The sequence below is a fragment of the Lagenorhynchus albirostris genome, chromosome X (assembly GCF_949774975.1).
Source record: "Lagenorhynchus albirostris chromosome X, mLagAlb1.1, whole genome shotgun sequence".
Classification (NCBI taxonomy): domain Eukaryota; kingdom Metazoa; phylum Chordata; class Mammalia; order Artiodactyla; family Delphinidae; genus Lagenorhynchus; species Lagenorhynchus albirostris.
The window spans coordinates 119,811,395-119,839,317 of record NC_083116.1 but is presented as its reverse complement, the minus strand read 5'-3'; the positions used below and the strand labels follow the sequence as shown (position 1 = coordinate 119,839,317).

Below are 27,923 nucleotides of genomic sequence, written 5' to 3'. Positions count from 1 at the left end.
CTCCCAGAGGTCAGGGAGGTTTCCTGTTGGAGGTGACACTCAGGTCGGTAAGGACAATGGGAGTTTAGCCCAGCAAAAACAGGAAGGGCAGCGAAACCAAAGAAACAGCAGATGTCATGACCCTGGTAGGTGAAAGAGTGTGGCATGTTTGGAGAAATCCGGGTGGTGCTCAGAATTAAGGAGCCCCATGAAAGAGTGAGAGACGAGCCTGGAGAGGTAGCCAGGGCCATATCACAAATGGCTTTGCATAGCACGCTAAGGAGTTTGAATTTTACCCTGAAGTATTTCAAACACTGGTCTCCTACGGAGAGGGTGCCTACAGTACCCCATGGAAGTGACTCGATCTAACACCTGCCCCACTTTTATTATATCAAGGAAACTTATCTTTCTACTCTAGAGACAGACAGACTGTTCTTCCAATGGTCAGACTACCCTGTGCTACTATGAGGGAACAGTGGCCAAAAAATGAAATAAAATAAAATAATCCAGTCAGTGAACAGTCCATAGTTCCCACTTACAAAAAAAGAACATTGCCCAATTGGGAAAAACCGGAGGATAGTGTGCTCATGGAAGATGCTTCAAATGAGTATCACCATGGCATGGAATACTCAAAAGAACATGAGCTTTGGAACGCCAGAGCTCCCAGCCCCATTGCTTATATTTGCGTAACCATAGACAACCTTCTCAACCTCTCTCTGAGTTTGTTTCTTCATTTGCAAAGTGGGCATAATCATATATTTTTATAGACTTGAAAGGGAATTAAAATGTTAAATTATCTAGGAAAGAGCCCAGAAACTAGTTGGTATTTAATAAATGGTCTGTATTGTTTACCCACAAAAGCTGAATAAACTAGAGAAGGATCTGGGCAAGACACTGGAATGTTCAAACATTTCACCAAGTATCATAAGGAATAGAAAATGACTTATACTGGGGATTCCCAGGGTGGGACATGACCCAAGGGAGTAAAGTAACAGGGAGACATATTTTCACTCAATATAAGCATGAACCATAAAATGATCAGAATGAGTGGAAATTGGCAAGGATGGCATAGCAAAAGTAAAGGACATTCTATCCCTGAACATATTTTCAAGGATAGAGCAGATAAACATTTTCCAGTGGGCTATAAATACAGTCATGCACTGGGTTGGTGGATAGACCAGAACACTTCTAAGACACCTGTAATGTCTAACATTTTATACTTTTATAATTCTCCATGGTCCAGGGCATTCCTGCTGAGGCCTCAATGTTCACTGCTGTCAGATGCATCATTGCTGTGATTTTCCGAAGTGTAGAGGTGTCTGGGATAATATAAACTGAGGGGTGGAGGATAAAAATAACTAGATTTAAAAAATCTAATTCCAGAGCTAATGTGTATTATATAGGCAAACTCAGTGTTTCTCTTGGATAACAAAAATTTGTAGTTGTACCAGAGTGAACTATAACACAATTATATCTAAATGCACCAAATCTTTTCCTTTCCAGATTGTCTATAAAGATGGGCTTCTCTATGTGTATGCATCAAATGAAGAGAGCCGAAGTCAGTGGTTGAAAGCATTACAAAAAGGTAATTTTTTTAAAATGTCATCAAAGGGAGTCTCTGACTGAGCTCTTTTGAGGCTTAGTGGAGGAAAGATATGGCAATAAAAGGGCCTAGCACCAATAGAGAAATCTGTTGATTTTCCTACCAACCTCAGAGAATGTGCTGCACTCATCCTTGTTTTGCATTCGCTTTGTTACCTAGAGGAAGCCTGGGCATCGTGTTCCCTTTCCTGCCCAGCACACACCTGGCTATTGTGCCTTCCCCACAGCTAGGAGGAAGCCAGACCACCTGCTCTCCACCCACTGTGCTTGCCTTTATCAGAGCAAAGTCTAGATCCTCATGGGGCTCTCTCTTGGGTCCCGTAGCTACTGTACTTTGGGTATTTACAGAAAATTATGTCTAATACTTACTAATACTTATCATTTGCCAGCTACTGTGTCAAGTAGTTGGAAACATTTTCTTAGGTAATCCTCTCGACAACTCCACGGCAAGGGGTAATAATACTATTCTCCATTTTTCAGATAAGTGAAATTACACAGACATGGCAAACGTCACATACCTAATTATGGAGAACACATAATTCAATTACCCAAACCCAACTTTTAAACAGTACAGTATAAATGCCAGGCAAAACTGGGAATTTCATGAAACATTTATTTAGTGATTCTTAGGCTGCCCTGGTAACAACCTTTGACAGAAGAGAGAAAATTATTACTAATTTGGCACTATGATGTTTCTCCCTATGATATTTTTATTTTAAAGGTGGGTAATGGTATGAGGACAATATTTAACTCAAACGAGTGACTCCGTTGGTGGAATTTCAGATATTAAGCTCCCAGATGGGGGAAGATTTTACTTCATTTAAGTTTTAGATTCGGGCTCTTCTCACTACCCTTCAAATTACACCACTTAGACAACCACCTCCTCTACTTCAATGCAAATACATCCTTTTTCACTCATAGGGCTTAGTTTTCCCTTTGTATGAAAGGGTTTAGCAACCTATTCTGTAGGAGAATCAAGTGGTCCAGGTAAGAGAAAAGCCTCCCTCTACCTGCCGCCAGCTTGTTGACGTAAGAAGGGCATCCTTCTTAGAGTCACACAAATCTGCGAACAAGTGCTGCTTTGCTGTGTCATCTATAAAACCATCTAACGTCTCTGGGTCTCAGTTTCCTGACCTGTAAAATGGGAGATTAGATTTCTTTATTCCTAGAGCATTCACGAGCCAGCAATGAATGACTCATAAATACATTAAAGAGTCCGACACACAAACATGAACCACTGTGTTATAGCGGGGCCTCCGGGAGGAGCTCTAAGATGCTGCTTCCCATTCAGTCTCCTTTGGGGGGATTTGCCAGGGGCAGTTGCTATGGAGACACCCCCTGTGTGCAGCTATTTGTCACGCACTAGGGTTCTGTGTGGGTCTTTCTGGAACTATATATGGTAGGCAGGTTTGGGTAGGCCCTGGGCAGCTCATGTAAAGGCTTATAGAACATAAAAGGAAAGCAGAGAGAGAAGCAGAAGTGAACCTCTTAGCCCCTCATAAGCTGCAGAGAGACCCTATCACTAAGGCTGCCATATGCGTAGTAAGCCATTTGTATCATTTAATAATGCTTTGGGATGCAGGTAAAAAGACACCAAACAGTTGCTGAAACAGATACATGTTTGTTCCTCTTCCATGGCCAGAGGTAAGCAAACCTAGGGCTGGTGCAGCAGCTCAATGAAGTCAGTAGGAACCCTGGCTCCTTCTAGATTCTGCTCTGCCACCCTTAAGAGGTTCCCAGAAAGGCTCTGAGCTTTCCCAGAAGCCCCTCTGCAAACTTTTGCTCGTGTCTCGTTGGCCAGAACTGTGTCTCATGGCCATCTCTGTGTGCAAAGGAAGCTGGAACACAGGATCTGGCTTTTCCAGCCTCTGTGCTGGAAGACAGCAAGAGAGAAGGCGAGTGAGATCAGCTACCATGGCTCTGAATTCAGCTGACCTGATGTGAATAAACTGTATCCTTCTTTCCAAAAATCAAAACTGTAGGGGGTTTGGCAGGGAAGCTGGCATCTGGGCATTGGAATATAGTAGAAAAAGCCTGGGCCCGAGTCTCAAATACGCTATTGACTAGATTTGTGAACTTGAGCAAGTTGTCTCTGCACCTCAGTTTACTTGACTCTGTAAGAGTCATGATAACAGTAATAGCTCTCCCCAAGGTTGTTGAGTAGGTTCAATGAGATAGTGTGAGGGAAAATATGCAAATGTAAAGTCCTATACACATAATCAATATATGAGTTCCTCTTATTGTCATTATTAGATGGTGGGAGTGTTGCAATGTGGACTTTTGGACTTGGCTGGAAAACAATTAGTTCCCCAGGAAACCAAATCCATGTAATAGAAAATAATAGGAATCCTGGTACATGGAGACCAGGAGCTTATAGAGCAGGAAGGCAAGAAATGTGCCCAAGGAACTGCAATGGCCATTTGGGACCAAGGTCAGAAACTAGTGTTTTGTAATCTTTACTTCTTTTGCTTTTTGTGACTTTTGTAATAATTTCCCATTAATATTTGGTAAAGTTTTTTTATGCCAGAATTTTCAGCTAAGCTGAGCTGGGTTAAACTAAGGGAATGATATCATTAAAGCCCACTGTTCACTGAGCACCTGCTCTGAGCCAAACACTGTGCTGGATGCTTTACACACATTGGCTCATCTCCTCCCAAGGACCCAGCAAAGTAGATATTATTATCCCCAAACACTTCCTTGAGTCATGGTTGTAAAGAAGGGGTTTTTTTGGTTTGTTTTTTTGGTTTTTGTTTTGTTCTGTTTTTTACTTTATATTAAAGTTTATTACTCCATTTGGAAAATCTACTGTACAGGGACAAACCCATTGGATTAAGCAGAGTTTTGCCAAAAGCAAAAGACTATCAACTCTTTGGAATATTCCTGATTCCAGCCCAGAGTCGGGCCACAGGACTTTGATCCCAGGAGTTCTCCTGGGATCAAAATAAGGAATCCTCAAGATGAATACAAAATCAAGAAGGAAAGAGTTTAAGTCACACGGAGAACCAGCCCTCCCTACCCGGAGAATCTTCTTGAACTGTTCTCTACTAAGACCTTGTAGGCTTCTATGCTGCATTTCGAGAGAGGTGAATTTGTTGTAGACACAGTATTATACTCCAATATTAGAATTTCGTTTCTTTGGATTCAACATTGCCCTAGTCCCATGGTTTTTTTAAATATGCACATATTTCTAGAAAAGTAGCCCCATAAACCATTTATTCCTTAATGGAAACAGGTCAAAAGTCACAGAAGACCAAGAAGGGATGAGGAACTGTTCTAGCTCAGGAAGAACTAGATAACTAAATGCCATGTGTGTTTCTAGACTGGATCCTCGATCAGAAAAAGTGAATGATTACAAAGGGTATTATTGGAATAACTGGAAAAGTTTTGAATACAAAATATATATTAAGTAATAGTATGGTATCAGTGTTAAATTTCTTGAATTTGATAATTGTATTACGGTTATGTAAGGAAATGTCCTTGTTAACAGAAGTTACACGCTCAAGTAGTGATGGATGACATTATTTAGGTCATGATATCTGTGACTTACTCTCAAATGGTTAAGCAAAATATAATAATGATAAAAAATTTTAATAATAATAATAATGTGTATGTACAGAGAGAAAATGAGATGAAACAAACAAACAGTTAAAAGCTGGTGACTGTGTGAAGGGTATATGGACATTCACTGCACTATTCTTGCAACTTTTCTGCACATTTGAAATGTTTCAAAATAAAAAGAAGCGAGAGGAGTATATGTTTATTGGAAACTTCTTTTCTTCTTGCTACAATCTAGTCCTACTCTAAAATCCTAACACCAAGCTGATGCATATATGTAGTTTCTAGCAGTATTTTTTAAAGACTGATAGAAGTTACTGTGTTGTTCTTACTAAAACATGATTAGACTTTTCTTTTTGGCTTTGTAACTTCTGAGGGAAAGACTTACATCCTTTGGGAACCATTTGCCCTTAGGCTGGTTGCTAGCAAAATGAGGTTTTCATTGTTTTCTGATAACAGCACTTACTGAATGTGTTTCTTCTCTTGGGCCAACGTTTACTCATGCTGTGCTTTCTTCCTGCCTGCTCCCCAGAGATAAGGGGCAACCCCCATCTGCTGATCAAGTACCACAGTGGGTTCTTCGCCTACGGGAAGTTCCTGTGCTGCCAGCAGAGCTGCAAAGCGGCCCCAGGATGTACTCTCTGGGAAGCATGTAATGTGACCCCTCTGTTGGGCTGGACCCTGGGTGGACGATGCCCTTTAGGCAAACCTGGCAAATGCCAGACAGCTGCCAGTTCAGGAAAACAAGATGTGCCACATTGGTCAGCATCATGAATATCCAGCTTCGAACATGATATCTAGCAAATGAAATCTAATTCCAGGGTCAACTGAGTCATGTTCCTTAAAATAATAACAATATGAACATCTGCCATTCATTCATGTCATGAGAAATATTTTTAAACGGAAATCATAAATCAAGCAAGGAGCTGTTTATTTCCCCCCAAAATTCTTCCTGGTTGAAGATAAACTCCAGATGGGTAGAACGTGGTGAACATATCACCATGGTGCACAAACTAACATCATAAACTTAAAAAACCAACATTCTTTTCAAAAATATGTCCAAGGATAAAATTTAAGTAACACTTTTAATCACCATATATACCAAAATGATGGATGGCCAAGTTTTCAAAGATATATTTAACGTGGTTTGCCATTCTGTACATGTTTGCTGATTTCTTAATAACATCACAGAAAGTAGTGTAGGGTTTGCTTTACGTGCAATCGGATTCTACCCAGAGTTTTATTCCCAGGGAAATCTGCCTGACACTTTATCCAGGGACAGAAAAGCCCACTGAGTGGCTTTGAAGGGCTAATGGAGGGAAAGAATTATGCTGTTTTTTGCTTGTGCCCTACGGGGTCCTACTGTATCACCAGGATACTTACATGAAGCAGTCATATATTTTAGAAGTTTATCATTGTTTAACAACATGAAGTTGTTGATAAATAAGAAGGAGAACTTATTTTGGTAACAGTTTTACCAGCCTGGACAAACTATGCTTGGACTATAATGACTTTAAAGAATTAAATGAGATCAGCTGCATGATAACAACTTCAAGAACTGTAAAACAAGGATGTGAAATATTATTCAAATTCACCCTACAATAGTATTGACCCCCGACAATCGTGTTAATGTTACTATGGGTAATTTTACAACAAAATCAGTGACTAGGGCTTCCCTGGTGGCGCAGCGGTTGAGAGTCCGCCTGCCGATGCAGGGGACGCGGGTTCGTGCCCCGGTCCGGGAGGATCCCACATGCCGCGGAGCGGCTGGGCCCGTGAGCCATGGCCGCTGAGCCTGCGCGTCCGGAGCCTGTGCTCCGCAACGGGAGAGGCCACAGCAGTGAGAGGCCCGTGTACCACACACACACACACAAAAATCAGTGACTAAATATTCATTGTATTTCCCATCTCAATTAAACTATACAATGAATATTTATTCATCTTAATGAGATCACATTGCCCTTTATACTGATGAATTGTAATGATTTAATGAACTATACAGAACGGACTGTGCATGGATCTTCCCTCCAGTGTGAAGGGCCAGAGAGTAATGTCGCCTTACAGCATTAATCATTTACCCCAGTGATTCTGTCTATGGTCAGCATTATTACTCAGCAGGCCAGATTCCAGCTCTGACTCTGCCCTAACTCCCTGGTAAAGAGCAGGAAAACAGGCCAGAGAGAGCACTGCCTTGGGATTATCCTCCTGGGCCCTGTCTGGGTGGCACCTGCCACGTGTCCTGGGTGCCAAAGGCTCTCTGCCAGCCTCTGAAGAAAACTACAGAACGTAGTAGAGGTGTCATGGCTTGCAGACAGCTGTGATATTGTCTGTCTGCCTCAGTGTCACTTCTTCCCTCGGCCTCCTCCTCTGCTGAGCTACGAGGCAGCCCGCAGGCACATCTACTAGGAAGGGAACAGTTGGGCATCTTCGCTTCCTTCTGTTTCCAAAATGTCATGGACCATCCTCTGTCCAAGGTATATATGGCCTATAAATAAGTTGACCATACACCCCAATTTGCTTGGGACAATCCATCCTGCAGCTGGGGACCTGGCATAGTTATTAAAAGCCTACCCATCACTGTCAGAAAGGTTCCAGCTGAGTCAATAAACCATATGGTGACCCCACTTATAAGACATACAATGGCTTCACCCTCACAACCTGGATGTCTATCTACAGGTGTGAGTAGAAAGAAAAACCAGCAAGTATCCTAACAACGGGGTGGTGAGGGGAAGCATAGGATAAGTTTGTTCACTTATAAATCAGCTATTTCTATGCATCCTGTATGAGCTGATCAAAGAAGAATCAGACATGGATTCTGAATCCTAGGCTCGTAGATACTACCCAATGAGATTAGATATCTGTTACTCAGAGACGAGGTAGAAATGTGGCATAAAGTAACAGTTTATAGAATTTAGAGGACCTTGAATTTCTTATCCACTTGGGAAGATACTGATAATCAATGGTGAAGTGGTATCTGAGTTGGGTATTATACAGGAAAGCAACAGAATCACTCCAGATGTTCTAAGTTCATGTAGTCTGGAGTATTGCTCACACAATCTAGTTCACTCTTTTGATTCATAACATTGGGTGTTTTGCTTTGTTTTAGTTAAAGTTTTTTCTGCTATTACTTGGTTTTACTCTTCAGATGCTGATCTGCACATTGAACCCAAAGAAGAAAAACACAGAGTTCCCATCTTCCCAGACAGAGTGGTAAGTCAACATTTCAATTTTTTTCATAGTCAAGATATATTAAATAAACCAAGAGTTGCCAAATTCAAGACTGGAATACATGGGCTTCATTCAGAATGCCCAGCAAAGAGAGAGAAGACGTGACCTATCGCCAACAGCCATGGCAGTAGCAAATAATAAATTCAAACAAAGAACCATTTTATGGTTTTTTGCATTTAACGACTGGGCCTTTTTCTAACCTGTAAACGCAAAAAATGACGTATGTGGGAGAAGCCCTTAAGATGGCATCGCATATGACAGGCAGCTATATTGGCTGACATTCCTCCCCCACCACCAGCATGGCTAAGTCTGCCTCGTGTACGTATCCTGGCAAAGGAATGGGACCCCATAAGGCACACGCAGAATATAATTCTTTCCCTCCATTATCCCTTCAGAGCCACTTGGTGGGCTTTCTTCTCTGTCCCTGAGGTATGTCATTACCTCAGATGACATAAAATTTCCCAATTACTAGTAGTCATGAGAACAGCCTCTAAAGTGATCCATCCAATGTTATAATCCCATGACTCGAAACGTCATTTCAAGTTAAAACATCAAGTCTGCATTCAGAGGGCAGCCTGCTTTGGGGGAGAGGTCAGGGAGAGGCTGAGATTTCTGACGCTTTCAGGATTGAGGCCCAGGAAGAGAGGGTATAATGAAAAAGAGACAGTCGTACGTGGCCACTCCCATCATGATTTGGTAGTGGTGGCTTCTGGGTGAGACAGTTTTCCAATGCTGATTCTTTATCATACAGGACACTTTCGTGGATTTCCCCCTGGGGTGGAGTTTTACGACAGAGCAAATGTCTTGACCCTTAGCTCTTCCGGTTTCTAGCCCTCAAACTTTCTACAGGGTCCATTCACTCATCTAGGGCAGAGTTCCTTTCAAGGTGGCTCCCAGCCAACCCTCACTCAAGGGTGGAGTTGGCCTGCAGGAAAACAAACAAAACCTTGATTGCTCTGCTTAGTAAAACTGTACGTGGCTCGTGCTCCCTGCTTTTAGGCTTCCCAGGTAGGTGTCAGCCTCCTCAAATGCCAGGAGACACATAAAATGGCCTCCCTGTGGTTTTCTGGAAGCTCACCTGAAAGTAAGGGAGCATCTCCATCCACCCATCAGCTCTGTGGTGTCTTGGGTACTTATTTTCACCTACACACATTCACACGTACTTACTTCTCTCTTTCTATCTAAGTTAAAACCATATAACTTTTGTAAACCAACATGAAGGACAAAAAGAAATCCATTATTGTCATAGGTTGAATTTTTGTCTCCCCAGATTCATGTCCACCCAAAACCTCAGAATGTGACCTCATTTGTAAAGAGGGTCTTTGCAGATATAATTAGTTAAGGATCAAGATGAGATCATACTGGATTAGGATAGATCATAAATTCAATGACTGATGTCCTTATAAGATGAGGGGACACAGAGAGATACACAGAGAAGGAGGCCATTGAAAGACCTAAGCAGAGATTGGACTTATGCCGCCACAAGCCAAGAATGCCTAGAACCACCAGAAGCTGGAAGAGGCAAGCAAAGATCCTCCCCCACAGCCTTTAAGTGAAAACTTCATTTTGGACTTTTGACCTCCAGAGCTGTGAGAGAATAAATTTCTGTTGTCTTCAACCACCAGATGTGTAGTAATTTGTTATGGCAGCCCTAGGAAACTGATGGAATTTTTAAGGTTTGGGAGTTTTAGTCTGTTATCAGTGATATTGCTTTTTTTGGTTTGGATACATGCTCCAGCCCTGAAGCTTGAAAATTACGGCTCTGTAAAACACCTAAGAGCAATGTCCAGAATAAGCAAAGGTCAATTAGTGGTTACGTAGGGGCAGGATGGGAACGGGGACTAACTACAAATGGCCCCGAGAGATCTTACAGGGGTGATGGAAAGATGCTAAGACTGGATTGTGGTGATGACTGCTCAACCTGATAAATTTACTAAAAATCACTGAATTCTACACTTACAAAGGGTGAATTTTATAGTATGTGGTATGTAAATTATACGCTAATAAAGTTTATTTTAAACAAATCTAAGAGCAGAGGATAATTTAGGAGCCCAAAACCATGGCATCTAGTCTCTGGCAGGTAATTCCCTCCCCCTCCCTCCCCCGTTTCTCCCTTCCCCATTCTTCCTTCCCCCTCCCTCCCGCCCTCCTCCCTTCCTCCCCTGTCTCCCCTCCCTTCCTCCCTCCCCTCCTTCCTCCCTCCCTGCTCCCTTCCTTCCCTCCTCCCTCCCTCCCTCCCCCTCCCCCGCGCTCCTTCTCCTTCCCTCCCCTTCCTTCCTCCCTCTCCCCCTTCCCTCCTCCCTTCCTTCCGATTTTTTAAAATTTAAGAGCTAATGTACTTTGGTTGTTAGTCCCCAGTTCATGCATCTGCGCCTCACTGTGATGCACTAAAATCTCTTATCCCCCAAAGCTGAAGGTCCCTCGAGCAGTTCCTGTTCTCAAGATGGATGAACCATCTTCAAGTACCGCTCTAGCTCAGTACGACAGCGACTCCAAGAAAAACTGTGGCTCCCAGTCAAACGTCAACACATGGTTTATGCCCAGAGAAGACTGCCCTGACTGGTGGCAAGTAAGAGGACTGAAAAGGTAAACCCCAGCTTCCAGTCTGGCTGTGCGGCGCACAGAGTGGACGCTGCCCCACTGCCTTGGAGCTGAGCCTCAACTCGGTCCACACAGGCCTCAGCTGACATAGAGATGCCCTCCGAGAAAATGGTCGGTGCCTGAGCCGGAAGCCTGGGTAGCGGTGGCCCTGCTGAGACTCAGTGGCACAGACTTTCCATTTAGATGATCATATCTAATGATCTAAGTAATACTTGAGCATTTTATTCCCTTTCCTTTCTCTCCCCTCCACCTCCAAATAACCCCATGTTCCAGAACACCAAATCTTTCAACTATATCCTCTGTCTGAGAGAGCTTCGAGTGGGTTACTTTTTAATGCACTTCGGCATCACTGGCCAAATGACTAGTCGATCGAGTGAGGCCATGGCTGCCTTCTCAGGATGTACACCTTCGCCCACACAGTCTTCTTTGCCAGTTCCTCTTTTCACTTAACATCTGGGACATTTTTCCCATTTGAATACATGAGAACATACTAAATTTTTAATTTTTTAAAGTTTTAATTGTGGTAAAACGTCATGTAAAATTTACCACCTTAGTCATTTTGCAGTGTACAGTTCAGTGGTGCCCATTACATTCCCAGTGCTGTGCAACCTGCCTGATTACTTTGAATGTCTGTATAGTATTCCCCCATGTGGATAAACCTAAGCGATGCACAATTGATGGATACTCTCCACGTGCTCTTAAAAACCACAAAAAGGCTAAATAAATCGCTTAGCATTTTTTTTTCACTTAGCATTTTTAAATGAGCGTTTTCTTATGAAGAACTGAAGGGAAAAAGCTATGTTCGTGAGCAAGGCTGTTTGGGAAGCTGGGGAAGGAGGCATTGCTGTGCTGGGGCTTCTCCAGGCATTCACTGAAGTGTGGTTTTGAGAAAGACCCTGGGCTGTGAAGGCAAACAGGAAGTAGGTGCTACATTCCAAATAACACAGCCTTTGGACTTGGAGAAGTCAGTACTTCCCCATGCTCCGCTTTGCACCCCAAATGAGACAGATAAAATGATGGGTGGCAGAGGATGAAGAGAATCCTGCAGATCCATCTGTGTCCACATGGAGTTAAACGGTTTGGTATTTTCAGGACTTTCCTTTGCAATCGTAACAGCAAAGAGGAAAATAACTTATTTTAAAATGTATCAGCAACAGAATGCTTGCATACATACAAGAAAATCAGGGCTAACCCAGTCAAGATGATTTATTATTCCAAGTTTTCTATTGTTTGGGGTTATTATGAGCCATTATTAAAAATTCTCTTTTCTTTAGGCATCCTGTCAAACTACTGCTTTTTAGTGGAGTCCCTGCAAGGATGAAAATGTGAAAATGACTCATTAGCTTCCATTTCCAAACCAAGTGACATATATGGGTCAAACTGTGAAAGCTGAAACATATCTAACAAAACTACTTTTGTCATTTAACATTTATAAACAAACATCAATTTATGAAATGCATCCCTCTTTTTTGTAGCAGTGAAGAGCTGGCATGCAGTAACCAAAGGGAAAGAAATGCTGTAGATCACGGCACCCTAAAGATGTCATGGTAAATCACATTCAGATATTCTTTTACACCCAGGATTTCTTCCTTTGGCAGGAAAACTAACCACATTTGGGATAATTTTGCAACTAGCCTTTACTTTTTAAGGTAAATATAAAACAAATCCAGCTAGTTTGCTTCTCTGAACCCTGCAGGTGGTCTGAGTTGATGGCTTCTGGGTCACGCTGAAATTTCCCACCCATGGTTCATGATATACACTGGTGTTCTCGTGAACACGGACACACCGGGCTCAGGCATCTCTAGCAGGAGGGAAACCAACGTAGAGTTGAGTAACTCTTCTCTGAGAATAGCTCTATGCACAACCAAGATTTTCTCTAGCTTTGTATCACGGCTCTCCCGGAAGCATCCTCATTTATTTCACGAGCCTGCTCTTCCGACAGAGTCCAAGAAATCTACATTCCTGGGGGCCTTCTGTATCAAGGAGCCAATTTCTCATGAAACTGGGCATGAGCTCAACTTTTAAGCAATTCTCTCTTCACTTTGCTGACACCTTCCCAAGTGCAGAAAAGGGAAAGCTAACAGTCCAGATTTTACTCACATGGATGAAAGCAGGGTGGGATCTGATATGGCACTGGGAGGCACCTGGATTATTTCCTGGTGGGTTTTTTTTTTTTTTTGTATTCATGTCATTCCCTCTCTTCTTAAGGGGATCCCCTGAGTCAAGTTCATCTGAAGAAGAGGAAAACCTTGATGACTATGAGTGAGTTTTGAAAGTCCTCTGTGTTTCTCTAAAACTAGACATAGATGTTTCTATTGTTTTCTCCCCCTAAGGTCACAAGCAGATGGTTCAAACTTGCTCAGGAGGCTGTATTTACATGGAGGCACTCATGTGAGGTTCTGGGCCATGTATCTGGAGGATGGGTGACAATGAACTGGGTTGTTGCTAATGAAAGTATTTTTCCCCAGTCTGGATGATCTAAACCAGCTGCACACATTCCTGGGATCTATCACACACCTGGCCTCCTCTTCATTTCGCTTTGACTTCATAGATGCAGCCCATGACATTTCTGCTGATTATTTCTTCCCTGGAGGTTCCTTGCCAGGATGATGTTTGAAGGCTCTTATTAGCGTTGAGTCCAATTGTGAAGTTAGTTATGATGCAGTAATTTTACAAGGTAGCACAACCGAGCCTTGAATATCACAGCATTTATGTTGAGAGATTCCTATTCCTAGAGTGACCTTATCATTGAACATCCAAACTAGGACACTTTAGAAAGAGAAAGAGTGCACTGCTCAATGTTACATCTGGACATCAGGCATAAACTGGACTCCTCTGGGCAAATAAGAACGTGTGATCGCCCCAATTATACTGAGACAGGGTGGTCTTAAGTGGTTGTTAAGGTCCTTTCCAAAATCTAAGACTCTACCATTCGACAACAAATAGGGACAAAATAATCGTCTCCTGGACTTAAAGTCTGGCATTAAGGAGAGGTGGGAGTAATGGCACAGTGCATCTCTCAGACACCTGCTACCCAACAGCGACCAATTCAGTTGGACACTAGGATAACACATATTTCTAGTTCTGGTTTTGTAGGAGTGCTGTTATTGATTCATTGGCTACGAGCGCAGTGAGAGCATTTACAAAGTACATGTCACTCTTCACCACCTTCTAGTTCCCCTTTAACTGTAGCTTCTTCCCCAACATCTACCCTCTGGAAAGCAACTACTGGAATCATTCAAACTAAGATAAAAATGACTGAGATACAAAATGTAAAACCGACAGCTAGTGGGAAGCAGCCGCATAGCCCAGGGAGATCAGCTCGGTGCTTTGTGACCACCTAGAGGGGTGGGATAGGGAGGGTGAGAGGGAGGGAGACGTAAGAGGGAAGAGATATGGGAACATATGTATACGTATAACTGATTCACTTTGTTATAAAGCAGAAACTAACACACCACTGTAAAGCAACTATACTCCAATAAAGATGTTAAAAAGAAAAATGACTGAGAAATGCTAGCACAAAAATTATTCAAAGATATTTATACTTTAACAGGTGACAAAGACTTAAACCAAAGGGAGAGAACCTCTAATCATGGATTTTAGTCTTTCGCATTTAGATGAATTGGAAGGTTTTCTTTGACTTGGAAAGCCCAGATCTGACCATATAGACAGTCTCTATCTCCATCATTTCTAGATTCCAATGGGGTGTGAGAGGCGTGCATTGGGGAAATGATCAGGAAAGATATGCAGGCCCCACCCCAGAATCATAACTGGGTGGCGGAGACTTAGGAATCTGAGTGTTTAGCAGCTCCTCAAGTGATCCTCTTGAACAGCCAGGTTTGGAAAACCCTGATCTGGGTCAATGCCTCATTTTACAGGTGAGAAACTTAAGTGACAAGTTATACAATTAAAACCTATTAATTCTCAAAATGGAATTCCTTTCTATTGCAGCTGGTTTGCAGGTAACATCTCCAGGTCACAATCTGAGCAGTTACTGAGACAAAAGGTAAGTAGTCTAGTCTTTAAAATAGCCTCTAAGAATGTCTTTCTATTGTTGGGCGTGGAGGGTAATGCACTGCTCATAGAAATCTTACTGCTAATTATACAGTCAAGACGTCATAGTGTTAATTGCCCACCCTGTGGGTTACCAGGCCCTTCACATCTAGCCACTTCCTCTAAGCCCAGTGCTCTATAATAAACCACTCCAAAATTTAGTGGCTTGAAACAACAAGCTTTATGATTCTTCACCGTTCTGTGAGTCAGCTGGGCCGGCAGTTCTGCAGGTTTTGCTCAGGGCCACTCATGTGGCTGCATTCAGCTGGTGGATTGACTAAGGGTGGGATCAGCTGGGGTAGTCAACCAGGGTGCCATATTCCATCTGCATGTGGCTAACTTGGGCTTCCTCACAGCATGGTCATCTCAAGGCAGTGGCTGAAGAGGCCAAGCCCCACAGTTCAGTGCAAGCAATTACAGAGTCTCAGCTTTTGCCTTGTCTGCTAATGTCCCACTGGCCAAAGCAAATCACCTGGGCCAGCCCAAAGTCGATGTGGGAGGGGACTACACAGGGCAGGAATATACAGAGAGATGATTTACTGGGGGCCACCTGTACCTCATACTTCAAGCCTGTCACTAAAACCATTAGCACCTAAACCGGAGTACAGCAGATGTAATGGGGAATAAATCTATCGGATTTTGGTACTAATTGGTAATGGACTTTCCAATTGCAAACTCTTTTGACCTACAAAAGTGACACTTTGCTATAGTTCAACCTAATACGACACACACCAATTATTTCTTGGAGGGGCCCTAGTGAGAACGTGGTGGTCACTACCTAACTCGCTATTTCGCCACATGCACAGTTTAATATCCACTTCGTCTAAATCTAAATCTGCTTAGAATCAGCACATTACAAAAGACAAGTTGAGCATAAATTTAATAAATGATTTGTTCTGCATCTTTGGTTTTCTAAAACCTTCCAAGGGCATGATATGGTGATATGTGGTTTTAAATTTTATTTCTGAAAGATGAAAACGTTAGGCTTGCACAAACACAAAACAGGGAAAATTATCAGAGAAGGTTAAAAATTAACTGGGGAGGAAGAGTTGAAGCACACAGGGTAGATCTATAAAGACACTGAGTGAGAGAAGGAGGAAAGCTAAACCAGGGGTCCCTTCTGTGCCAACTGGTGAGTAATCTGTACCATCAATGTCTAAAGTGGATCTAAAAGATCTACTTTCCGACCAACCTACCAGGGCAAATCGTTTTCAAGAATAATGAAAATGTTTTCTGTCCCTTCCACACTCTCCTTCCTATTTAGGGAAAAGAAGGAGCATTTATGGTTAGAAATTCCAGCCAGCCGGGAATGTACACAGTGTCCTTGTTTAGTAAGGCTATGAAGTAAGTATGATGCAGACTTCTTTCATCTTCTTGTGTATGTTCTTTGAATATGCTGGTCATTCAGTCACATTTGGGGATAAAATCCCATCTTTAAGCTCTGGAATTTGGGATCAAAGTATTTCTGTGGAATGTGACCATTCGTAGTTGCCTTCCCCCGCCCCACCCCGTACTATCAAGAGGCTGTTTTCTGGGCGATTCTCTCCTGCCCATCCCAGACCGCAGCAGAACGCCCAGTGCATGGCGAGCCTTTAACATTGGTTAAAGGCATCCTGCGTCATTCCCCCTTGATTCATCCTAAGCCTGGAAAGAGAAAAATAATAGCAATGGTGCCTCTACACTCTTGGCCCTAGCCACCTGCTGAGCTGAGAAACCTAGCCCGGTGTCTGGTTTTTAGTAAGTCTTTCCAGTGCGAGCAGGAGGTTGAATCAGTGTAGCTGTATTCCCTGCATGGCTTCTTTCTGGGGTGCTGTCCTGTTGGTGTGGTTAAGAGTTCTGGTGTTAAGCTGCACCTCTTGAGTCCAAATCCTGACTCTGCCATTTCAAAACGTTATGACACTAGGCAAGTTTCTTAACTTCTGTGCCTCAACTTCCTCATCTGAAAAGTGGACATAATAACCATTATTATGTTCTATGGATGAAGTGGGTTAATTCACAAATTGGATCAGAACAGTGCCTGACACAGAGCACACACTTAATAAAGTAATAGTAATCACTAGCATTGTTGTTGCTGGGAAACAGTAATTCTACCTGCCCCCCTCCCCCGCATGCTTAGGTATATAAGGCCCCACGGTTACCTCAGGCAAGTCACCCTCACCAACATTAGGGTCCCCCTCCAGAGTCTTACAAGCCACTTTCCCATTGGTTGTTAGCCTTTTTGTTCCTTCTAAACATCCTGTGAAGCAAACAGGAAAGCTGTTTTTATTTACACCATTTTACATATGAGAGGACTGAGGTTCAAAGAGAGCTTTTATTTTTTCTTTTTTTAACATCTCTATTGGAGTATAATTGCTTTACAATGGTGTGTTAGTTTCTGCTTTATAACAAAGTGAATCAGCTATACATATACATATATCCCCATATCCCCTGTCTCTTGCATCTCTCTCCCACCCTCCCTATCCCACCCTCTAGGTGGTCACAAAGCACCGAGCTGATCTCCCTGTGCTATGCGGCTGCTTCCCACTAGCTATTTTACATTTGGTAGAGTATATATGTCCATGCCACTCTCAAAGAGAGCTTATAAAGACCACCCTCAAAACTAATAAATGACAGACTTGAAGCCAGGCCTTCAACAGCCAAGTTCATGTTCCCTCAATCATATCCCTGTGTCTATGCTGAAACCACCCAATGTTTTGGAATGAGAATCTGGTCAAATCTCGATTAGGGCCATTTGAAAAAAAAAGTCTATGTGTGCGACCCCTTTTTTAATGATTGGATTGAACGACCTTGAATGATTGAAGGGCCTTGGTGGTTTCTCCATGTGCCCTGCCTTGTGGTGCATATATGTATTTTTTAAATAATTAAGTGATGAAAAAGTTATTTTATTTCGGGAATTCTTTTTACAGAGTACCTACCTCCAATTTGAGATAATAGCATGTACCATAAGCATTCACATGGCATTTTCCAGGGCCAGAAGCCACATCCCCGGTGCACCTCGTGTACTAGCTTGCAAACTTGGATGCTGACTAAAGCCAACCCAGTAAGAAGGGGGAGAAGGCTTGGTTCACTGAATATCAAAAGCTCTATGGCCCTCAGGGCCTCCAGTTTCAGCCAAACCTGATGTCAGAAGTCCTCTTAGTTAAGCTTCTTGACACCAGATTCATTTTTGAAGGTGGCTACATAGAAAAAAAAATCAGCAAATAGATGAGGAATCAAATGAAAAGAATCCCAATGAAAGACTACAGAAGCCTTCTTTAATGAAACACCATCATTCGGCTGGAGTGAATGTGATGCTCAGACCAAGAGCCAATGAGCCATATGCAACAAGAAAGCATCCTTTCTCCTTTTTATAACTGTAATTCTAACGAGGCTGACATTACAGCAACAAGAATATATTAACAGTTTCTTATGTGCCAAGCATAGTGCAACTGATATATACATACTCTCATCTGAGCTTTCCAACAACTGGATGAGGTAGCTAGCCAGCAATAGAAATGTACTCAAAGCCCAGTTCTTGACCGCTACGCTAGACTCTAACATCTAAGACAGGCATATCATTCCTGGTTAGCCTAAATCAACGTGCATCAATTCACCACTATTTTCTACAAGTAGAGCAACAGAAAATAAAAAAAGTTTTATGGGAAAAAGGCACAAGTTCCCATGAGGAATTTAAGGCTATTCCCACCAACTCCAACCTGTACACTCCACTCCAGAAAGAGCTTCCCATCCACAGCCTAATGACCTTTGCCTCCCACCTTTTAATCTCCATTACTATCCTAAAAGAGAATTAATGTTCAGAATAATGATCCTGAAAACTGCAGGGCTCTCAATCACCAAAGGAAGATGCCGGCTTTATACTTACTAAAGGAAGAACGGTACAGAAAGGGGGGATTTTATTATAGATGAATTCTGTATGAGCACAAAGGATCCACTGAGTTCAGAGAGGAGCCCTCTTCCATACTTATGGATTATCGTGGACACCTCCAGAAACACACTAGATGTCAAGACTCAGAAGCCACCTCTGACTTCCCTTTCTAAACTCTGCAAATGCACATAAAATAATGATTTAACCATTATGTAATCAAGCTTCACTTGTTTATTAAAAACATTCTAACATTCTTTCTTCCTTACTAGTGATAAAAAAGGAATCGTCAAACATTACCATGTGCATACAAATGCCGAGAACAAATTGTACCTGGCAGAAAACTACTGTTTTGATTCCATTCCAAAGCTTATTCACTATCATCAACACAATTCAGCAGGTAACTTGGTTCAGTTTTTCTTTTATGGGTCCTTGTTGATAAATATAAATTTTCTTGGATATTACTGACCCTCCGAATACTCTTTTTTTTAAATTGAAGTATAGTTGATTTACAATGTTTTAGGTGTACAGCAAAGTGATTCAGATATATATTATATATATATATTCTTTTTCAGATTCTTTTCAATAGGTTATTACAAGATATTTTTTGTTTCATTTTAACGTCTTTATTGGAGTATAATTGCTTTACAATGGTATGTTAGTTTCAGCTTCACAACAAAATGAATCAGTTATACATATACATATGTTCCCATATCTCTTCCCACTTGCATCTCCCTCCCTCCCACCCTCCCTATCCCACCCCTCCAGGCGGTCACAAAGCACCAAGCTGATCTCCCTGTGCTATGCGGCTGCTTCCCACTAGCTATCTACCTTACATTTGGTAGTGTACATATGTCCATGCCTCTTTATCGCTTTGTCACCGTTTACCCTTCCCCCTCCCCATAGCCTCAAGTCCATTCTCTAGTAAGTCTGTGTCTTTATTCCTGTTTCACCCCTAGGTTTTTCATGACATTTTTTTTTCTTAAATTCCATATATATGTGTTAGCATACGGTATTTGTCTCTCTCTTTCTGACTTACTTCACTCTGTATGACAGACTCTAGGTCTATCCACCTCATTACAAATAGCTCAATTTCGTCTCTTTTTATGGCTGAGTAATATTCCATTGTATATATGTGCCACATCTTCTTTATCCATTCATCCGATGATGGACACTTAGGTTGTTTCCATCTCTGGGCTATTGTAAATAGAGCTGCAATGAACATTTTGGTACCTGACTCTTTTTCAATTATGGTTTTCTCAGGGTATATGCCCAGTAGTGGGATTGCTGGGTCATATGGTAGTTCTATTTGTAGCTTTTTAAGGAACCTCCATACTGTTCTCCACAGTGGCTGTGTCAATTTACATTCCCACCAGCAGTGTAAGAGGGTTCCCTTTTCTCCACACCCTCTCCAGCATTTATTGTTTCTAGATTTTTTGATGATGGCCATTCTGACTGGTGTGAGATGATATCTCATTGTAGTTTTGATTTGCATTTCTCTAATGATTAGTGATGTTGAGCATTCTTTCATGTGTTTGTTGGCAGTCTGTATATCTTCTTTGGAGAAATGTCTGTTTAGGTCTTCTGCCCATTTTTGGATTGGGTTGTTCGTTTTTTTGTTATTAAGCTGCATGAGCTGCTTATAAATTTTGGAGATTAATCCTTTGTCAGTTGTTTCATTTGCAAATATTCTCTCCCATTCTGAGGGTTGTCTTTTGGTCTTCTTTATGGTTTCCTTTGCTGCGCAAAAGCTTTTCAGTTTCATTAGGTCCCATTTGTTTACTTTTGTTTTTATTTCCATTTCTCTAGGAGGTGGGTCATAAAGGACCTTGCTGTGATTTATGTTTTATGATTTAAATCATAAATTATGATTTATGTTCTGCCTATGTTTTCCTCTAAGAGTTTGATAGTTTCTGGCCTTACATTTAGGTCTTTAATCCATTTTGAGCTTATTTTTGTGTATGGTGTTAGGGAGTGATCTAATCTCATACTTTTACATGTAGCTGTCCAGTTTTCCCAGCACCACTTATTGAATAGGCTGTCCTTTCTCCACTGTACATTTCTGCCTCCTTTGTCAAAGATAAGGTGACCATATGTGTGTGGGTTTATCTCTGGGCTTTCTGTCCTGTTCCATTGATCTATATTTCTGTTTTTGTGCCAGTACCATACTGTCTTGATTACTGTAGCTTTGTAGTATAGTCTGAAGTCAGGAAGCCTGATTCCTCCAGCTCCGTTTTTCGTTCTCAAGATTGCTTTGGCTATTCGGGGTCTTTTGTGTTTCCATACAAATTGTGAAATTTTTTGTTCTAGTTCTGTGAAAAATGCCAGTGGTAGTTTCATAGGGATTGCATTGAATCTGTAGATTGCTTTGGGTAGTAGAGTCATTTTCACAATGTTGATTCTTCCAATCCAAGAACATGGTATATCTCTCCATCTATTTGTATCATCTTTAATTTCTTTCATCAGTGTCTTATAATTTTCTGCATACAGGTCTTTTGTCTCCTTAGGTAGGTTTATTCCTAGGTATTTTATTCTTTTTGTTGCAATGGTAAATGGGAGTGTTTTCTTGATTTCACTTTCAGATTTTTCATCCTTAGTGTATAGGAATGCCAGAGATTTCTGTGCATTAATTTTGTATCCTGCTACTTTACCAAATTCACTGATTAGCTCTAGTAGTTTTCTGGTAGCATCTTTAGGATTCTCTATGTATAGTATCATGTCATCTGCAAACAGTGACAGCTTTACTTCTTCTTTTTCGATTTGGATTCCTTTTATTTCCTTTTCTTCTCTGACTGCTGTGGCTAAAACTTCCAAAACTATGTTGAATAAGAGTGGTGAGAGTGGGCATCCTTGTCTTGTTCCTGATCTTAGTGGAAATGCTTTCAGTTTTTCACCATTGAGGACGATGTTGGCTGTGGGTTTGTCATATATGGCCTTTATTATGTTGAGGAAAGTTCCCTCTATGCCTACTTTCTGCAGGGTTTTTATCATAAATGGGTGTTGAATTTTGTCAAAAGCTTTCTCTGCATCTATTGAGATGATCATATGGATTTTCTCCTTCAATTTGTTAATATGGTGTATCACGTTGATTGATTTGCGTATATTGAAGAATCCTTGCATTCCTGGAATAAACCCCACTTGATCATGGTGTATGATCCATTTAATGTGCTGTTGGATTCTGTTTGCTAGTATTTTGCTGAGGATTTTTGCATCTATGTTCATCAGTGATATTGGCCTGTAGTTTTCTTTCTTTGTGACATCCTTGTCTGGTTTTGGTATCAGGGTGATGGTGGCCTCGTAGAATGAGTTGGGGAGTGTTCCTCCCTCTGCTATATTTTGGAAGAGTTTGTATTACAAGATATTGAGTAGTGTAGTTCCCTGTGCTGTACAGTAGGTCCTTGTTGTTTATCATTTTATATACAGTAGTGTGTGTATCTGTTCATCCCAAACTCCTGATTTATCCCTCCCCCCACTCCTAATACTCTTAATTATATAAGGAATCATGAAAGTAGGGGAAAAATGCTCTCAAGCCCTATGACTGTTGTGATTTTTAACCTACATTTCCTGGAATATAACATTATACACTCTATAATGCCAGGAAAAATGAAGTTGAGTGAGTTCAGTGACTTAGAAGTAGAGATTCTCTTTATAAAAATATTTGCAGTTTTTTTTCTGCCTACAGAAGTAAGATGACTGCAAAATTCAAGCAATATAGAAATGTGCATCATCGGAGAGATAACCTTCATGGACAAGCTGGTGTCTATTTTGACAGAATTTTTTTCTATGCTGACACTAACATTTATTATTCATTATATATATGCATATATATAATATATATGTATGTACACACATTATCTGTTTACAGATATGAGATCATTCTGTACATACTACTTTTCAGCCTGCTTTCTTTACTCTGCATGTCTTACAAGTCTTTCCATGCACATGTGTATAGCTCACTCTGATCTGTTTAATGGAAATCTATTGTAGAATTACTCCGTAATTCATTCACCGAACCGTATACTGATTAGCAGTTGGATTATGTACAATATTTTCACATAACAATGGCTGTTTCATGCAAACATAGCTCTGTGTACCTGTATGAGTGTCTCTGTAGCCAAATTCCCTAAAAGTGGAATTTGAGATAATGGTTAAGAAGTTTAAAATTCAGACACTGTCAAATGCTATTCAGAAATGTACGCTCCCACTAACAGCAACACTTCATCCTCACTGACCCTGGGTGCTATCACTCTTTTTAAATTTTGCCTAATTGACTGATACAAATAGTATAAAATAATATAAAAATATATAGAAATCCCTTGTAATGGAAGTATTAACTAACCTTATTGTGGCAATCATTTTGCACTGTAGACATGTATCAAATCATCACAGTTGTACACCTTAAGAGTTACTTATGCTATATGTCAATAAAATCTCAATAAACCTAAAACAAATGAAATTTAAAAATCCACTCTAAATGTCTTATCTAGACTAGTTCCACTTACAGGCAGTGACTGGATGAATTTCCAACAGTTAGTAAAAGTAAGCTGTGGGATCAGCATCAAATTTGTGCAACTCTACCTGACCTGATCACAGGCATGTGGGTGAATTGCTCTTACTCCTGGTGTTGATTTTGGTTTTTATTTGTATTTTTCCATGGTCCCAATTTATCCAATTGTGTATTTTAACATGTAGCACCTGAAAAATACACTTTGGAAAAGGTATTGTATAAATAGATGTCTCCAAGTGGAATGATTCCACTCCAGAGGATACACAAGAAATTCCCCAGGGGATTGGAAGAAAATACTAAAATGTTTATTTAGATTTGTTTCTAAAATCTAATTCTCTTAAGTTTTCTATTTGTGAGTATATTTTATGATTCATATATTGTACCAACACAGCAGCAATTATATATACACATATTTTGGAGGAGTATGTTAATTTTTTTTTTTTTTTTGCTAATTAAAGGTGCAGGATTTACAAGAGACCACTCATGTAAAAACTAGATAAGTAATAGAGAAAAAAGGAAGGAGAGAAACGAAACATGTGTGAGAGCTCCCAGGACTTGGAAAACATCACACATTTAAAGCAAGAAACATGTATTTTTTTAAATGAGTTATTTTGAACCACTACAAATACTTTGATTATTTTAACCCAGCTTTACCATAACTCCATGTAAACAATTAAAATGACTTGACCGTTAAATGCAATTTAGGAATAAGCTCATTTTTAATTTTTTTAATTTTTATTTTTGCGGTATGTGGGCCTCTCACTGTTGGGGCCTCTCCCGCTGAGGAGCACAGGCTCTGGACGCGCAGCCCCAGCGTCCATGGCTCACACGCCCAGCCGCTCCATGGCATGTGGGATCCTCCCGGACCGCGGCACGAACCCGTGTCCCCTGCATCGGCAGGTGGACTCTCAACCACTGCACCACCAGGGAAGCCCAAGCTCATTTAAAAAAATTCAAGTGGTTTACTTATCTTGTACCCTTGTGTACTGTTTGGATTTGTTTTTTTTAACCAAATGTATGTGCTGTGTGTATAATACTTAAATATGGGACTATAAAAAGACAGCAAAATACCTGAATAGCCATTTTTCCAAAGAAGATATATAGATGGCCAAAAGACATATGAAAATATGCTCAAGATCAGTACTTATCAGAGAAATGCAAATCCAAACCACAGTGAGCTATCACCTCACACCTGTCAGAATAGCTACCATCAAAAAGTCCACAAATAACAAACGTTAATAAGGATGTGCAAAAAAGGGAACCCTAGTACGCTATTGGCGGGAATGTAAATTGGTGCAGCCACTATGGAAAACAGCATGGAGGTTCCTCAAAAAACTCAACATAGCACTGCCATATGCCCCAGCAATCCCACTCCTGGGTATATATCTGAAGAAAATGAAAACACTAATTTGAAAAGATATATGCACCCCATGTTCACAGCAGCATTATCTACAATAGCCAAGATATGGAAACAACTTAAGTGTCCATCAACAGATGAATGGATAAAGAAGATGTGGTATATGTATATACAATGGCATATTACTCAGCAATAAAAAATAATGAAATTCTGCCATTTGTAACAACTGGGTAGACCTAGAGGGTTTATGTTTAGTGAAATAAGTCAGTGAAATAAGACTTATATGTGGAATCTAAAAAATAAAATGAATGAATACAACTAAACAGAAACATACTTGCAGATAAAGAGAACAAATTAGTGGCTACCAGTGGGGAGAGGGAAGGGGGGAGGGACAAGATAGAGACAGGGGACTAAGAGATACAAACTACTATGTCTAAAATAAATAAGCAACAAGTATATATTGTACAGCACAGGGGAAAAGAGCCATTATTTTGTGATAACTTTAAGTGGAGTATAATCTATAAAAATATTGAATCACTGTGCTGTACACCTGAAACTAATAAAATATTGTAAATCAACTATACTTCAATTTAAAAAAATAGTTGATGGCTAGCTACAAATGCAATAAAATAATTAAAACAAGAAAAGCTAGCAAAATAAAAATGAGAAACTTTTTAAAATAAAAGATTCCATCAAGCAACTTTGATGAGATTTTTAAAAAATCACAAAGTATTGATAGCTTTTACTCTTTGAATTTTTGCTTTACATAGAACTAGTTAGTCAAGTCAAGCAAATTAATATAACTACAGGATGAATATGGTTAGAATGGATTCTCTCTCTGCATGACAACATCATGAACTCTGTGCTTTTTCAGCTGCTCTAGAGAGAGCATAAGCAGAGGTGTGAACCAATGTAAGGTAATGTGATGTGATATAATGTCATCATGTGATGATGTGAAGCTGATTCCATTGCAGGCATGATCACACGACTCCGCCACCCTGTGTCAACGAAGGCCAACAAGGTTCCCATCTCCGTGTCCTTGGGAAGTGGTATGGACATGCCCTTGGGTTCTTAAACTCCATTTCCTACCATTTTTCATTATATGTGTGTGTGTATATATATATATATATATATATATATATATATATATGTGGTTAATTTACTGGAAAAAAAAGATGGAAGACAGGGAGGATATCCCTATTCAGCTTGTGTCAGGGAGGGCTTCAGCTCTAATATATTCATTCGTTTTCTTAAACAAACTGAAACCTTTTCTGTCCTCCCAACCTAACTCTGTAATCTCCCCAGCATTACCAAAAAGACTGACCCAGTCATCAGCCTCTAGAACCCCACTGCCTGTCCTTTCTTCTTCTGGGATTCTCTGCCTGCTCAGGGGAGCCAGTTTGCAACCTGGATCACAGCTTAATTTATTTTATAAGAAAATGTAATGATATTTTACTAAGCTAAGGGCACTGAGCACATTTTGACACCAAGTCTTTCCAAGATGCCTCTGGTTGGCAAAGGTTTTTTCACTCTAACTTTTCTTGTCAATAATTGTAGGTGCTTCAGGAACAATACTGTTCTGGTGACATTATCATGTGGTCTAACAGATCATAAGACCATATCACTAAGGATTTTCTTTTTAAGTGATCAACTTAAAATTAAAAGGTCTTGCTGTTCTTCATATTGTCAGTGTTAAACTCTCATTGGAGAGGGAACCACTTGTGAAGCTGTTAGCCCCAAAGCCTTCCATTCTCATCCTAAAGAGGGTCTGTCTTGCCTTATTAGGAATCTGGGAACTGAAAAGAGAAGAGATTACCCTGTTGAAGGAGCTGGGAAGTGGCCAGTTTGGAGTGGTCCATCTGGGCAAGTGGAAGGGGCAGTATGATGTTGCTGTTAAGATGATCAAGGAGGGCTCCATGTCAGAAGATGAATTCTTCCAGGAGGCCCAGACCATGATGTAAGTTTCTCCGGAGGAATGGTGGTTTACCCTCACCATGAGGGGACATTCATGCTAACGGATCTGTCCCTAACATTTGCAAGGCCTGAATCAAGAGTCCACATAGCATAGAATATATAATGGAATATTACTCAGTCATAAAAAAGAATGGAATAATACGATTTGCAGCAACATGGATGGACCTAGAGATGATGATACTAAGTGAACACAGACAAAGACAAATATCATATGATATCACTTATATGTGGAATCTAAAATATGACGCAAATGAACTTATTTACAAAACAGAAATAGACTCAGACATAGAAAACCAACTTATGGTTACCAAAGGGGAGAGGTCAGAGGAGGGATAGATTAGGAGTTTGGGATTAACATCTACACACCACTGTATATAAAATAGATAAGCAACAAGGACCTACTGTACAGCACAGGGAACTGTATTCATATCTTGTAATAACCTATAATGGAAAAGACTGTGAAAAAGAGTGTGTGTGTGTTTGTGTGTGTGTGTGTGTATCTGAATCACTTTGCTGTGCACCTGAAACTAACACAATATCGTAAATCAACTATACTTTAATTTAAAAATACACCATTTTTCAACAGGAATAAAAGAATCCACAGATCATAGATACAAATATTTAGAAGTTATAAGTCAATTTAACACACATTACACAAAATTGGTTCTATGCGTCTCCTCTGACAAGTATACCTTCACAACAACCTGAAAGGTCGTATTCAAATTTAGAATTCTCAAGGCTCTTTAGAGAAGTCAGCCTCTGGACCATGCTCCCCACCCCCCGCAAAACTCCACCCCTCCCCTTTCTCTTCCCACCCCCAGCCCCATCCTGTACTCAGTGCCTATGTGCAGACATAGCATTCAGTACATCCGAGCTCCCTCTGTGTCTCCCACAAGCAACTATCTCGGCTAGGGGTAGGCACACCAATAGCATGGTTCTCTCTTGGGGAGATAGACCAGGAAGAGTCTGCAAAGGTCCTGGAAGAGGCCTCAGTACTTTGTGGGCAGGGGATTCCAGAGTCCTGGTACCCCAAGAGTGATAAAGAGATACACTGGTTCTGAGTGGACATGTCTCCTTAGCCCTCTGGCCTCTTTGTCCTGTGGGGAGGGATGCGGTGGAATGAGGAACAGAGTGGGGCCCTGTAAAGCACATGCCCAAGGGCACGAGCTTCTAGTGGCCAGGACTAAGGCACTACTGAAAACTAA

The 27,923-nt window shown here is 40.9% G+C and overlaps 1 protein-coding gene across 5 annotated transcripts in view; it reads left to right on the top strand.

Annotated features, from left to right (window-relative positions):
* BMX (BMX non-receptor tyrosine kinase) overlaps positions 1-27,923 on the top strand; it is a 51,593-nt gene that overhangs the window by 9,398 nt on the left and 14,272 nt on the right. Inside the window, exons 4-14 of one of the 5 annotated variants that reach the window (XM_060138253.1) lie at positions 1,483-1,564; positions 5,669-5,788; positions 8,282-8,346; positions 10,775-10,950; positions 12,444-12,512; positions 13,174-13,227; positions 14,917-14,971; positions 16,283-16,362; positions 19,153-19,280; positions 25,719-25,793; positions 26,530-26,701. In XM_060138253.1, the coding sequence (XP_059994236.1) occupies positions 1,483-1,564; positions 5,669-5,788; positions 8,282-8,346; positions 10,775-10,950; positions 12,444-12,512; positions 13,174-13,227; positions 14,917-14,971; positions 16,283-16,362; positions 19,153-19,280; positions 25,719-25,793; positions 26,530-26,701 (1,076 nt within the window). Of the gene's footprint in view, positions 1-1,482; positions 1,565-5,668; positions 5,898-8,281; positions 8,347-10,774; positions 10,951-12,440; positions 12,513-13,173; positions 13,228-14,916; positions 14,972-16,282; positions 16,363-19,152; positions 19,281-25,718; positions 25,794-26,529; positions 26,702-27,923 lie in introns of those variants that run through there. The other 4 variants (XM_060138252.1, XM_060138255.1, XM_060138254.1 and 1 more) reach the window with 4 other exon arrangements.